General features: G+C 44.9%; 1 protein-coding gene across 1 annotated transcript in view; it reads left to right on the top strand.

The window, feature by feature from the left end:
* Positions 1-13,930, top strand: part of LOC141174534 (capping protein, Arp2/3 and myosin-I linker protein 3-like) — a 92,847-nt gene that overhangs the window by 12,776 nt on the left and 66,141 nt on the right. Inside the window, exons 2-6 of the mRNA XM_073659470.1 lie at positions 990-1,081; positions 2,150-2,200; positions 4,178-4,237; positions 7,873-7,994; positions 9,001-9,095. Coding sequence (XP_073515571.1) covers positions 990-1,081; positions 2,150-2,200; positions 4,178-4,237; positions 7,873-7,994; positions 9,001-9,095 — 420 coding nt within the window. The remainder of the gene's footprint in view (positions 1-989; positions 1,082-2,149; positions 2,201-4,177; positions 4,238-7,872; positions 7,995-9,000; positions 9,096-13,930) is intronic.

Here is a 13,930-nt window from a genome sequence, read left to right as displayed (position 1 = left end):
TGGATAAAAAAAACTGATGACAAGTGAGAAGAAAATCGTCCCACTTTTCTGGATGAAACTCTGAACTATTTTTTATACGCTCATGTGGACCTACCCTTACTGGAACATAAATCTGATAGCTGTGCAGAATGTTAATTGATGAAATCTTTTGCAAAGCTCTTGTTTTATTAAACAGTGTGTCACGGGCTTACCACGACAGAGAGGGGCCAGAAGACCGCAGTGTCTGATTTTACGTACTCCTGAACTGATTAGAAGCACTTCACCATCATATTACACATTGCAGGTTTCTGCTAGCAGTGCAAGGGTTAATCTGTTTAGTTGAGAGCTTCTGGTGCTTTCCTGCTTTGATGGTCTCTGCTGTTCAGTATTGGCCACTCCCTCGGCTATACTTACTCGCCTCTGGCTATTAGGGATTGCCAGTGTTAGTTCACACTGCCTGGTTCTTGAGTTGGAGGTGTTGGTTGTTGGATGAGACGTTTGAAGAGTTGTTCAGAAGACTGTTACTTGGTGATTTGTCTGTATGCACATCCTCCTCCTCTCCTATTTGGTTTCTCCTTCCTTAACCCCCCGGTGTTCCACTCCATTGTTTGTGAGTGCATTTTTGTATGATAGGTATTCTCATTTAACCCTGTCTGTTGTCCCTTTTTTGTCTGGTTGGTGTATTCTTATACACTTCTACTCCCCACTTTCCTGGGTGGGGAAGGGGACAGATAAGGGTTGATATAGGAGCACAGCAAGGCACGTGGCCCCGGCATCTTCACCATCAGAAGTAAGCCGGGGAACTGGGATAAACTAGGGCGCCCCCTAGATTGAGGGATAGGGAAGGAGCCCCTAGCACTGGGATATCCTGCAACAGCGCCATGACACAGTGAAAAATTTGTGGCAAATGAAAATATATATACAGTATATGTTCTACTGTACTCTATTAATAACACACTTTTACAAAATCATCGAGGTTCATTTATTAACCTATACTTTATTTTTTGCAGCACGTATCGTTGATTTTTTGCATCCTAGGCAAGTAATGCTAATAAAACCTGTTCAGCTGAAAATGAAATCCCAATTCAGAGACTTTGCTTTGGTACGTATACATATATCCTCTTTCCCATGTAATTTAGAATAATAAAAAAGTAATATAGACATCAGAAGGATTTTTCAAAATCTACATTTTATTTGTATGCGCCGTGTCTTCTTGCATATTTCAAAGCTGTGGTGATTACAGTTTCCCAGGTTTACATCACGCTTTAATCCTGTTCAAATCTACTGTTGTTTTGTTTTTGTGACTTTTCTTTATTTTTGTCTTATTATATTCATTGATGTTTTTGCACCAAATTCTTCACAATCGCGCAGGTGGTTCATGAGTTTCAAGAAAAAAACAGCAACTTTATTTTGTCTTTAACCTTTTAAAGGAATGTTGCAATATTTGTGCAAAGAAATTCAGATGTAAATAAAATGATTCCAAAAACTAGACAAAAAAAGGTGCAAATGCAATATTGCATTGGCCCAAAAAAGTTACATAGTCATAATTTTTTTAAATTCTGTTTAAGACCAGTAGCCAGAAAAATCCTGTTTTCATGTAAGATAGTAGTCAGTGAGGTCTCCCCTACACACCACAGCACACAGGGATGAATTTCTGCTCTATGTTCCTCAGTTAGCAATCAGACAGAAGCAACAGTGTGGAGAGAAAATTATACAGTAGTATTGAGTAGTGAATACAGCTCTAAAATGAGGTAAAAGACTTGTTAGAAAGCTCAGCATGATCTTTCCAGTCTCCCTTTGCTTGTTGTTTCACTCTGCTCCTCACTCCTCCTACCCTTTTCGTAAAGTATAATATACTGTGTAACCGGACACTTCACTTTGCTGGGAACATCATCTTCTCTTGTACAAGACAGATTTTAGCATTTTTTTACAGAGTGGATAATGAATTCAGCTGTCTGAGGGGAAAAGGTGAAGAAGTGTCTCATAAGCTGAGAAACAAACATATTTCTTTGATAAAATATATGGTAACGTTTCTTTTATTCGTCCGTACTAATTTATGTAAATTTTGTTGAAAGTACAGGTCCTAGTAAATTGATGACTTATTAACAGAAATGGAAAAGGAAGTTGTACTGATAACTGATACATAGTGTTGTTTTCATTCAATTCATAGGTTCTAACTTCATGCAGAGCATTCCTGCTACATCACACACTTCCCCTAAAGGTTAGTACAATATATTGAAGAAAACAACTGTTTTTTTTATTTATCTATCTTAAAGGTTTTTTTTCAGATTATTATAGCATTGTAAAGCCTATCAGCAATTAAGAAACTTCACAATTTACTTGCTTTTAAGATTCTGCTCTGTTTTTGAGCTGTGACATGTGTTGATGTGACCCCCAGCTCCTTACTTCTTTCTAAAGTCTGCTAAAAGCACAGGGAGTAGAGATTTCTTGTCTGTGCTTTTAATAGCTCACCCAGAAGCTCCACGGTGAGCTCTAAATGGTGAAATCATGGGGTCGCGGCCAGTGATCCTCAGCAAGTTTACAGTGACTAGTGATGTGCACAGCGAAGGAGCGGGAGAACTCAGAACATGTAATCATTTCAACCTGCGACTGTGGCCAGAGGGGATGATGCTGAGCATTCTAGAGTGCTAGATTACATTATAAATAAATTATATGACTTATTGCTCCCCGACAGTACACTGAGCCTCTTTGGAGCCAGTGTCAGCACCTGTAATATTATTGTTATTATTATGCTCTTGCTTATATAGCGCTATCATATTCCGCAGCACTTTACAGACATTATCATCACTGTCCCCATTGGGTCTCACAATTTAAGTTTCCTATCGGTATGTCTTTGTAGTGTGGGAGGAAACCGGAGAACCCCTAGGAAACCCACTCAAACACGGGCAGAACATACAAACTCCTTGCGGATGTTGTCCTTGGTGGGATTTGATTCCAGGACCCCATCGCTGCAAAACAATGATGCTAACCACTGAGCCACCGTATTGTATCATTATTGACTGCAGGAGAGTTTCAGGACAGCATAGAGTGAAGTGGGAGGCATGATAAGAGGGAGAAACTGTGTAGGCAGGGATTTATCCATCTTGAGACTGTATAGGAGTCTCAGGATGGTGCATTATTGGTGGAGCGACACTGATGGTGGGAGTGAGTGAGCTGAGAGACAGATAAAGCTCTGTCTTTTGGGAAATGTATTAGAAGGTCAGCTGGCAGAAAGTTTAGGGCGTAAACAATGACAAACCATAAGGAGGAAGGGGAACTAAAATATGAAAATAAAAATTATCTGGCTGTCCTTTTAGCAAGTTCCTTTATTTTGTTGTGGCCAATAAACCCCTTTAATCCACATTCCGTTTTTCCACATAAAGTGACTACTGGGGCAATAACTTCACCATGAATTTTTTCAATAAAGAAATAGACTTTTATACTCTTTCTACAAACCAAGATAATACATTTTCAACTAAAACACACTTCACATCTGTGGATATTATCTCCTTAAAGCATAATTGCCTACATGCGACTCAAACTCTACCACAATTAAGGCACCATGACACGTGTGTACATCATGGTGATTTCACAGGCTCTGAAACTGTGCAGGAGCTCAATGTCCCATAAAATCTTTGCATGCACAGAAATCATACATTTCCATACCTGATGAAGGCGTCAGTTCAGCACCAAAATGTATTGTAAAATATGTGTATTATTTTATTTCACTTATATTTGTATATGCAGCTGCGGATTTTTGCCACAATTTTTCCAAAAATACAAAAGAAAAACTGCCATTTTTTTTCATAAATTTTTGAAAATTGCTACAAAAACTGTATTTTTTTTTTAGTTCAAATTTGGAAAATTATTGCAAAAAAATGCATCATATACACATGCCCTAAAAGTTACACTCAAACAGTGCAACAAAAAGACTTTAAAAAAAATCTGAATAAGAGTTGATTGTACTGCCAGACTTACACAAGTTATTTGGGGAGTGTGAATTAGATTTTTTTTTTTTTCATATCCTCGAATATTTAATTATTATGTTACCATGTCAAAAAATCCCCACTGAGAGGAATGTCATAAGCTGGCCAAAGGCATAATAATTATCGCGAAAAGTCCAAACAGCTGAACGATTGTAAAGGCTAATTGTTTTCATTAACAGAGAATTGTAACATTTCACTTCATATTACTTTAGGTGGAAAATACCTTCAGCTACTTAGAAATTAATGACATTGATATTCAAGATCTTAAACTGGTAAGTGCTTTATATTTTTGGTTTAATGAATAAGGCTAGGAAAATATTTCCCATAATGAATTTCAATACATATTTACATACACAACAATAAAAGTTGATATTTAAGACAAACTAACAAAAAAACAAATAAAAAAACCCTCAAACCATTGATAAAATCAATAGTCTGTGTATTCATGATGAAATATTAGGGTGGCATATTAAAGGAAACTTTTCAGCTGATTAGTGATACCACAGGCGGCATGAATCAGGCTCTGGCTCCGTTATTGCAGCTGTATGTTTCGGTCTGAAATGCTGCAGCGTTTAGGAGAAAGTGTACTTTGAAAATCCGGCTGGGGACTATGTTTCTCAGATGACTAGTGTGCATGTGTATGTCAAGGATGACAGCGGGGAATAATCATGCAGATCGTAGCACTTGCTACCAGTTTGTCAGGGGACGCAACTCTGCTGCCTCCAATCGTCAGTTCAATTACACAATTGACTGACGAGTAATGGACAAGGCCACGGCTGCTTCCACTACTAGGCCGGTTATTGGGGAACTCAGTGTGTGTATCGTATATACACCTCCGATTGCAACGCATGGAATATATATATACCCCAATATGATCACTGCCAACTCCACAATAAAAAAATGAACTACTCGCTGCCGCCACCAATCGTTTATACAGGTCGATTGGATACCCGTTACAAGTAACGTATGGTTTCAGGGGTGCAGTTTACAGAGCAAGAGGATCAGAGCTATTACAGCTTTTACATATATTTAATCCAGAAAGGTAGGCGGTGTTTATAAAGAATATACAAAATGAGAACAAAACAATACGGTATATACAATTACCCTATTTTTCAGGCTATAAGACTCACCGGACCATAAGACGCACCCCAAATTTTGGGGTGGAAAATAGAAAAAAATATCTTTTATAAGATGGGGGTCTATCTTATAGTCTGAATAGGTACGGTATCTTACCTGGGGGGCAGGGTCCCTCTTGAAGTCGGCGGCTGCAACAGAAGAGGTCAGATGCTGTGGAGCCTGTGCCGGCTGGGGCCTGTGCCTGGCTGAGGCCCTCAGCCTGGCCGGTTCCTGTGCTGAGGCCTCTGGCTGGGGCTGAGGCCGGGGCCTCTGGCTGGGGCTGAGGCTGGGGCCTCTGCCTGAGGCTGGGGCTGGGGCCGAGGCCTCGGGCTGGGGCCTCTACCGGGCTGTGGTCGGTGCAGGGCTGTGAGCGGCATCGGGTGGCAAAGCAGTGCGGCCTGCGCAGGTTTCCAGTGTGCGTGGCCATCTTCCTAGAGCTATGATCTACAGGAAAATGGCCTCCGGAGCTACCGGTCAGCGCATGCGCTGGCTGGGCGGCCATTCTCCTGTAGATCACAGCTCTAGGAAGATGGCTGCGCACACCGGAAACCTGCACACGCCACACTGCTTCCCCGCCTTAAGCCACTCACAGCCCGACACCAGCCCCAGCCCCAGTACCGGCCAGGCACAGGTGCCGGCCCCAGCCACTCTGCCTGACCTCTGCCGCTAACACCACCGTGTTGCTGGAGGGCCCTGCGATCCCACTTCACCACCACCGCAGGTAACGTTCAGACCATAAGACGTACTCCCATTTTCCGCCCAAATATTGGGGAAAAAAAGTGCGTCTTATGGTCTGAAAAATACGGTACATAGGGTAAAAGGGATAACAAAAGAAAAAGTACTAAACCTGATGTCATGGAAATGGCTCAGAGCTTAGCGGAGGGAGTTACTCCTTAGGAAAACGGACAGAGCCCACAGCAATCTGTACCTTCCAGGACTAAAAAAATATAAAAACCCAAATTCTACTTTTTATCAGATCAATGTTACTCCCACGTACCTCCCCTTGGTGAGCTCATATGGGGGCTGGTTGTGGGATGTGCTAGGTCTTTTAGAAGTTTATGAGATTCCCAACTTTCAGGATATCTTTGACACTAGAGCTCCCAGGTGATAGATATTGTCTTCATGTTTCTTATCCTGATTTTACCTTTTTATAGAGATGAAACATGGCATGGGTAGAATTATCCATCGTCCCGATAATACATCGGGGGCGTTAGAATAGCCTTACGGTGATGTGAGTGAATGTGTTATGTTCGTCCCTTAAAACAACATTGAATATATATTCCCATAAATATCGGATCGATGCGAACCTCAATATTCATCACTGACCACTGGCTCCAAAAAGTCTGCGATCAGTGCTTTGAACATATTAAGCTCTTGCCTTGGAAGTGTACTTCTCCGACTCAGAGTAAATGAATCTCAGTCTTGGTGGCTGGTTCTCAGAGCAGATCTATGCTGTAATTACCTGGTCACTGCAGGAGCTCCCTACGTCAATGGAGATTGAAGTGTCAGCTCTTTATCACTTCCCCAGTTATAATTAATCCTAGATGTTCAATATGAGGTCCTACTTCAATGGAGGTTGAAGTGTTTGCTGTTTGTCACTTCCCCAGTTATAATTAATCCCATATGTTCAATGTGAGGGTGATATGTCCCCTCTCCAGAGATGTCTTTATGGATTTTAATTTTTCTCTAACAGTTTGTGTGTCTGATGCATGCTGCCCATGGTTCACTTTAGAAGTTCATTTAAAGGGGTTTTCAGGATGACATCTGAGTGCGGTCCAATTTTCACTGACTGACACAATGGAGAAGATGGAGCAATTTTTTTTCTCTATCTTCTCCTCATCCGAGTGAATCGGATCACGCTATGACCAAACTCTGATCAGAGTGTAATTAGCATAGTTGAATCGATTCTCTCGGATGAGATAATATACGCTCGTGTGACCCTAGCCTAATAGGGATAACTGTGAATGGGCTAAGCGGGATGTCAATCGACTGATCAGTGGACACGATTGGAGAATTGCTGTGACTGCTCCGTGCTGCTCCCTGCCACTATGATGGGAAAGGAGATGGGGCGCAGCGCAATTATAGCATTGACTTCTCCTTTCAAAGATGAGTTCTGTGACGCTAGTCTCTACTCATGGACAAGCCGTGAGCCTGGAAAGTCAAGAGGCCTGGGGTCAGATACCAAGGGGGCTCATCATCAACAAAGGGACATGGTAAAGGTGTAATCAGGTAACAGTCCGAGGTCAGAATTGCGGGAAGGTAGGGGATCAAGGCAAAAGGGTAAGGCAAACGAATAGTCAAAGGCAAGATCCAAGATCGGGCAGCTTTGCTCAAATGGTGTGCACCTGCTTTGTTCTCAGTGTTCCTGTATTTGATCTTTGCTGCTGGGCCTTAGACCTTGCCTTTGACTATCCATTTGCCTTGATCCCTTTTTTCTTGATCCCTTTTGTCTTGATCCCCTACCTTCCCGGAATTCTAACCTCGGACTGTTATGTGACTACGCCTTTGCCTTATTCCTTTGTTTATGACGAGCCCTCTTGGTATCTGACCCCGAACCTTTTGACTACCCAGCTCCACAGCTTGTCTGTGAGTAGTGACTAGCGTCACAACTTCTACGTGTGAATGATGCTCTGGGTGCTAATCATCCCTTCTAACATGCTCTGCTTTTATTTACATAGGAAGTCTTGATCTGAGATGTTTCCTTTAGGTCCCAATCACTTGCCTGAGATGTGTTTTCACCAAAGCAGGTGAATATTCTTTTGTTATAATTCTTTAATATTTATTTTAACAGGTTGTGTTAAAAACAGACACTTCTCTTTATCCCTTTCAATTCCTGTATGTGGAAGACCTTGAACAAGTACTGATGTTTGTTACGACTGGCATCAAAAAAATATTACCAGATTCGTCTCCTGGGTGAGTAACGAGTGCATTAAGGCCACATTCATAGAAACGCCAGATTCATAAAATCTACACAGATTATAAAATTCACAACATACTTCACTTTTCCACCATTTTTTATAGTTGTCACTGTGAGGCAACTAAACTTTTTCAGTGAACTGTGTGGTCTAGAGCCTCTCATTTTGGCTTTGGAAGTGAGTGGTGCCAATAATGTTACGACCCGAAACACCTGCCAAGACGTGTGCACGAGAGCCAGGTATCATTCATGTGTCCTGATCTTTACACGCACACAATACCTACCGATGGTGCACGCGTCCGTGTCGTAACGTCATCAGCACCACTCGCTTTCTGTGTCAAAGTGAGCGCTAACCTGTAAGACAATTTTAATGTCAGTTTGGGTGTTAAAAATTTTGCCTCTATACATAAGAACATCTACAAAATTAGATCTTCTCTAGGTCTTGTGCCTCTGTGCATTGACAATGGAAGCCCGGTACCGGTACAGTTCTACCGTATTACTTCCGGCGTCGCTGTTCGTTTCTTGACTTCTTTTTCTGGCAGGGGACATCACATGACCGCTGCAACCAATCTGCGGCCACTGATCTGTTGTAGCCTTTACAGTTTCTCCAGACCAGAAAAATTATTGTTTTTTTTCCAGCTCAGATCAAATGTGAAGGCTGCTGATAATAAGGGCCGCTGATTGGCAGCAGCGGTCACACGATGTCAACCCTTCCAAGGAAGCCAGGAAATTAAATCAGTTTGAGACACTGGCAGCAGGAAAGTGATGGTCCCCGATTTGAGTATATGTTTTGTAGGATTTTTTTTTTTTTTATCCCATGGGCCCCTTTTTCATATATAAAAGTACCAGAAAACCCCTTTAATTTTGCATGTAGGGAGCAAATATGCATAACCCTTTATTTCTTGCTCCTAAAATTAGCAATTCAAAGTAACATTAATATATTTAATCCGAAATTCTTCTTGCAAAATGTATATGAAGACTCTAAACATTTTTTTTTACTTTTAGAAAAATGATAAGGAAAAATCCAGACCTAAAAAGTAATTTCCTACGGATTACTGATCTGCCAGAAGATCTTACAAAAAGTAACCAAGGACCTTGTGGTAAATGTACAGTTTAACTAAATCATAAAATGTTGATTCGTCTCATGAAGAGGAATGTCATTAACGAGCTGACAAATCATCCGGATAGATAAAAATTAAAGTGTATTCAGGAATAAATACCTTTTAATTACTAACCTGTCACTCATCTCTTCCCAGCGCTGTGTCCCCCTCGGCAATCTCATGACATTATTTATGACACATGAGCGCTGCAGCCTATCAGCAGTCACTGATGGACTGCAGCCTTCATAGTTCCTTCAGATGGAACAGTCATAAATGATAATGAAACTGCTAAAAACTCTTCTTGAAAGTGTGAAAATTGCACAATTTTTATTTGTTCTTCTTTTTTTTTTAAACTCTTTTTATTGAAAAATTCTGCGGATAATGGTTACAAACAGATACTATCATAATATAAGGTCACGATAATCTAAACATTAACTATTCTCAGTTTAATACAATTTACATCATGTTCTCAATAATATAAGAGTAAACAGTCAGAAGAAAGAAAAAGAAAAAAACCCAAATAGTTTGAAACATAAGCTTCATTGTGGAGCACTGCACTCTTTACTAAAGCGGCCCATTCCTTATCAGAATTCAGGATATATATCAATTACAGTTGCAATAGAGGTACACTCTTACAGCCCATATATATCATATGTCATTTCCCATGCACTCAAAAGGGCATATGACTCACCCCCTGGGCCAGTGCTGTAGTGCGGCGCGCGTGCGCGCGGGGGATACCCGGAGCCGGATCCGATGGGGGTAGTAGTCTTCGTGTGGCGGTGACCCGGTCCGCGCCCAGGGTGGTCAAACTAAGTGGCAGTTATTGGTATGATGGTATTAGTGTCCGACTACGCCACCCGTTGAATGCGGTTATGAAACCGCCGCTGCAGGGCAGACCGCTGAGGCCGGTGGTATAGGTGTGCAGCAATGTTGATATAACCCCCAACGGGAGAGGTATGGCCTCAGGGCAGCGGATGTGGGTGATGTTGGGAGTGATGGTGTGGATGTCCCAGCACTAACGGTGCGACAAGGAAGCACGGAGACGCGAGGGTACAGTTCAGGGCCTTTACTGATGGTACAAGGCAAATTCCCCCGGGAGTACTGGCTAGTAGTTGGGGCCTGGTTAGTCTGCGAGTAAGCCGGAGTTCCCCTGGCCAGGTGGAGTTGTAGGCCTTCCCGTTAGTCTGTACCCTTCCTGGCTACCCTGCTTTCTGCGGTTACAAGTAGCCCACGTCCCTGGGTATACCGTGTGGTGCTCACCCGTATGGCTGGTGACCTGGGGCCTCCTGTTAGCCTCCGCTCCGGGATGGCGGTGCTGGTCCCTTCGTTGTGACTGAGCCTCCGGGCTTTTATGGCCAGAGGACCTGGAATCCCCTGCCGGATGGATTCTGCTGCTGGGTATATTTTAGTCCCCACAGCCCCGGACTCGTGTGTCCGGTTTTAGTACCTTCTCCCAGGGCGAGCTCTGCACAGCTCCAGCCCCTGGCGCTTCTCCTTGGCTCCTACAGAGCTCCTGATGTCTCTCTGTCCCTGTTTCTGCGTGTCCAGACCAGACTCCGTCTCTGTCTGGAACTCCTCTCCTCTAACCCTGCCTCAGCCCCAGTTTTTGTAGGGGAAGTTCTTCCCCTCCCAGCACTGGGCAGGAGGTGTGGCATGCTTAGGATTCCTGCCCAGGAGACCTCCCACCTGCTCACAGACGTAATACTGCTATTACTGTGGAAACCAGACCCCTGGGGTGCCACATTCCCCCCTAGTGAAATTTAGTACTCCCGGACTAAACATGTTTTTTTTTTTTTTTTCAAAACATAACAGGGTATAAACAATAACAATTAAATACATGAGATGGTCACGGCGTGTCCGTAACCGGGAAGCAATAAGGGTGTCCGTTTCACCAAAGAACAGGGAGCCGTAACCAGGTAGGGGTCTGTCCTGCCCCGAGTCTTTAACAGTCTTTAGTCCATTCCTGGGTTACGCTCCAAACATATTTACAACAGAGTTCCGGTTACTCACTGTCCATAACCTGCCAGTCCATATAAAGAAATCTGTAACTGAAAAACATAATTAGCAACGGCTACAACAAAACAGGTAAACATAAAATAGTTAAAGCAACTAGCCAACTTAGATTCTCCAACGTACGGGCATCTGGCCTCTGGTAACCCTAGTGGACCTACGGAGCTCACTGACCGGTCCTGCACTACAGGGTGTAGGAGGTGTTATGGGCAGGCTGGGCAGCTTTCTGCGCACTCTTTGGCTCACTAGGGGCACGGCAGGCTCACTACTAGCAGAGGGTTGATCCTCCTGTACTTCTGGTGTGGACTCTTCTGCCTCTTGGGCCGGCTGCTCTTCCAGCTCTACTGGTTCCTCTGTAGGCACTTGCGGGGCTGGCTGGAGAAAGGTGAGGACGGGTACCACGACAGCACCGTTTACTTGTGTCCAAGACCGGGGGAAGTCTCCGAGTACAGTCTTGATCATTTCTTCCCTTTCCTCTGCGCGTCGAGGGTTTTCTTGATCTTCTTCTTCAGGGTTTTGCAGCTGCTCGGGACACTTCTTCAGGTGGTCTCTGGAGACAACGGCTGTGGTTTCTCCTCCATCCTTACTGATCACGCAAATCTTTGGGTTCTCATGGCTTGATGGCAGTACGGTGTACGGGTCCTTCTCCCACTGGTCGTCCAACTTGTGGAGCCGTCTTTTCCTCTTCAAGACCTGCTCTCCAGGTACCAGGGGAACAGCGGGAGCATACTGATTATAAGCCCTCTCTTGCCTTTCTCTAGCTTGAGACAGACTTCGCTCCACGCTCTCCTGCACTTTCCGATACTGCTGCTGCCGTCCTGTATCCCAGTCTGCCTCTGGCGAGGTGTCCTCGGGCGTCAGGACTCCCATATCCAGGTCGATAGGCAGCTTACCAGGCCTCGCTCTCATTAGGTAAGCCGGGGTACAGTTGGTAGAACCTACAGGGATGTGGTTGTATAGGTCCACCAGATCAGGCAGCTTCTCAGGCCACAGACTGCGTTCTTCCAGGGGCAATGTTTTCAGGAGGTCTATCAGCACCTGGTTCATCTTCTCGCAGAGTCCATTAGTTTGTGGGTGATAGGGCGTTGTTCTTATCTTCTTGCAGCCATACAGGTTGCAGAACTCCTGGAAGACCTCTGCTTCGAAGGCTGGTCCTTGGTCTGTCAACACTTGGTCCGGGTACCCGTATGGATGGCAGAAGTGCTGCTGGAAGGCTCTAGCTGCTGTTTGAGCCGTTAAGTCCTTGACCGGGACCACCACCAGGAACCGGGAGTAATGATCTACGATTGTGAGGGCGTAGACATACCCAGATCTGCTTGGAGCCAGTTTCACATGGTCCAGGGCTACCAGTTCCAGTGGCTGTCGGGTGATGATGGGCTGCAAGGGAGTCTTCTGGCTGGCACGGTCCTTCCTTCTTAGGTGGCACGGTCCACAGTCTCTGCACCACCTCTCGATGGCTCCTCTCATGCCTACCCAGTAGAACCGTTCACGCAATAAGAACTCCAGCTTCTTCCACCCGAAATGTCCTGCTCCGTTGTGGTACGCCTCCAGAATCATAGCCGCGTCTCGTCTGGGGACCACTACCTGCCAGGTCAACTCATGTGTTCGAGAGTTAACCATTCTCCGGCACAACTTCTCCCTGTAGAGGAACAGCCTACTTTTCTCCTTCCACAGTTGCTTAGTCTCCTCTGGGGCGTCTGGGTCCAGACTGGCATCGGCTTGGGTCAGCATTTCCTTCACCAGACGGACTGCAGGATCACTGTCTTGCGTCTCCGCCCAGTTGTAGTGGGGCAAGGGATTGAACGTCGCGGAGCACCTGTCCTTCACACGGTGGGAATACAGGGTAATCCCATGACGGTGGAACGCAGGGAGCTCAACTTCTTCCAGATCTACTGGATCTTCCCCTACGTCCGGTAAGTTTGGCATTCTAGACAGGGCATCCGCGTTGGCATTTGAGCGTCCTGCCCGGTATTTGATGGTGAATTCAAAGTTGGACAGGCGAGCCATCCATCTCTGTTCCAGAGCACGGAGCCTTGCAGTGTCCAGGTGTGTCAACGGGTTGTTATCCGTGTACACGATGAATTTGGAGGAGGCAAGGTAATGCTTGAAACGTTCGGTCACTGCCCACACTACTGCCAGGAACTCCAGCTTGAATGAGCTATAATTCTCAGGGTTCCTCTCGGTGGGTCGTAGCTTTCGGCTAGCATAAGCAATTACTCGTTCTTTTCCTTGCTGGATCTGGGACAGCACGGCTCCTAGCCCGATGTTACTTGCGTCCGTGTGGAGGATAAAGGGCTGGCTGTAGTCTGGATATGCCAGGATTTCATCCCCCGTGAGGGCCATCTTCAGCTGGCAAAAGGACTCCTCTTCCAGCTTTTCCCACCTGAAGGGCGGCTTCTGGTTTTTGGCTTTTCGAGATTGACCTATCAGGAGGTCCTGCATAGGGGCTGCCATTTTGGTGAAACCGGGAATGAATCTTCGGTAGTAGCCTACCAACCCGAGGAACTGCCGCACTTCCTTTATGCTGGAGGGTCTTGGCCAGTCCTTAATCACGGTGATCTTATCAGGGTCAGGAGCCACTCCGTCAGCACTCACCACGTGTCCCAGGTATTGCACCTTTGGTTTCAGGCGGTGACACTTGGAGGGTTTCACCTTTAGGCCGTAGTTTGCCAGAGCTTCGAACACTTCTGCCAGGTGTTTCAGGTGGTCCTCGTAGGTCTTGGAATAGACGATGACATCGTCCAGGGATAACAGGACCGTCTCGAAGTTCCGGTGTCCCAGACAGCATTCCATCAACCGTTGGAAGGTTCCTGGTGCGTTGCAGA

This window comes from Phyllobates terribilis, unplaced genomic scaffold, assembly GCF_046119375.1.
Source record: "Phyllobates terribilis strain yellow unplaced genomic scaffold, ASM4611937v1 Scaffold_13__5_contigs__length_258822181, whole genome shotgun sequence".
NCBI lineage: Eukaryota > Metazoa > Chordata > Amphibia > Anura > Dendrobatidae > Phyllobates > Phyllobates terribilis.
This window is presented reverse-complemented; position numbering and strand designations above follow the sequence as displayed.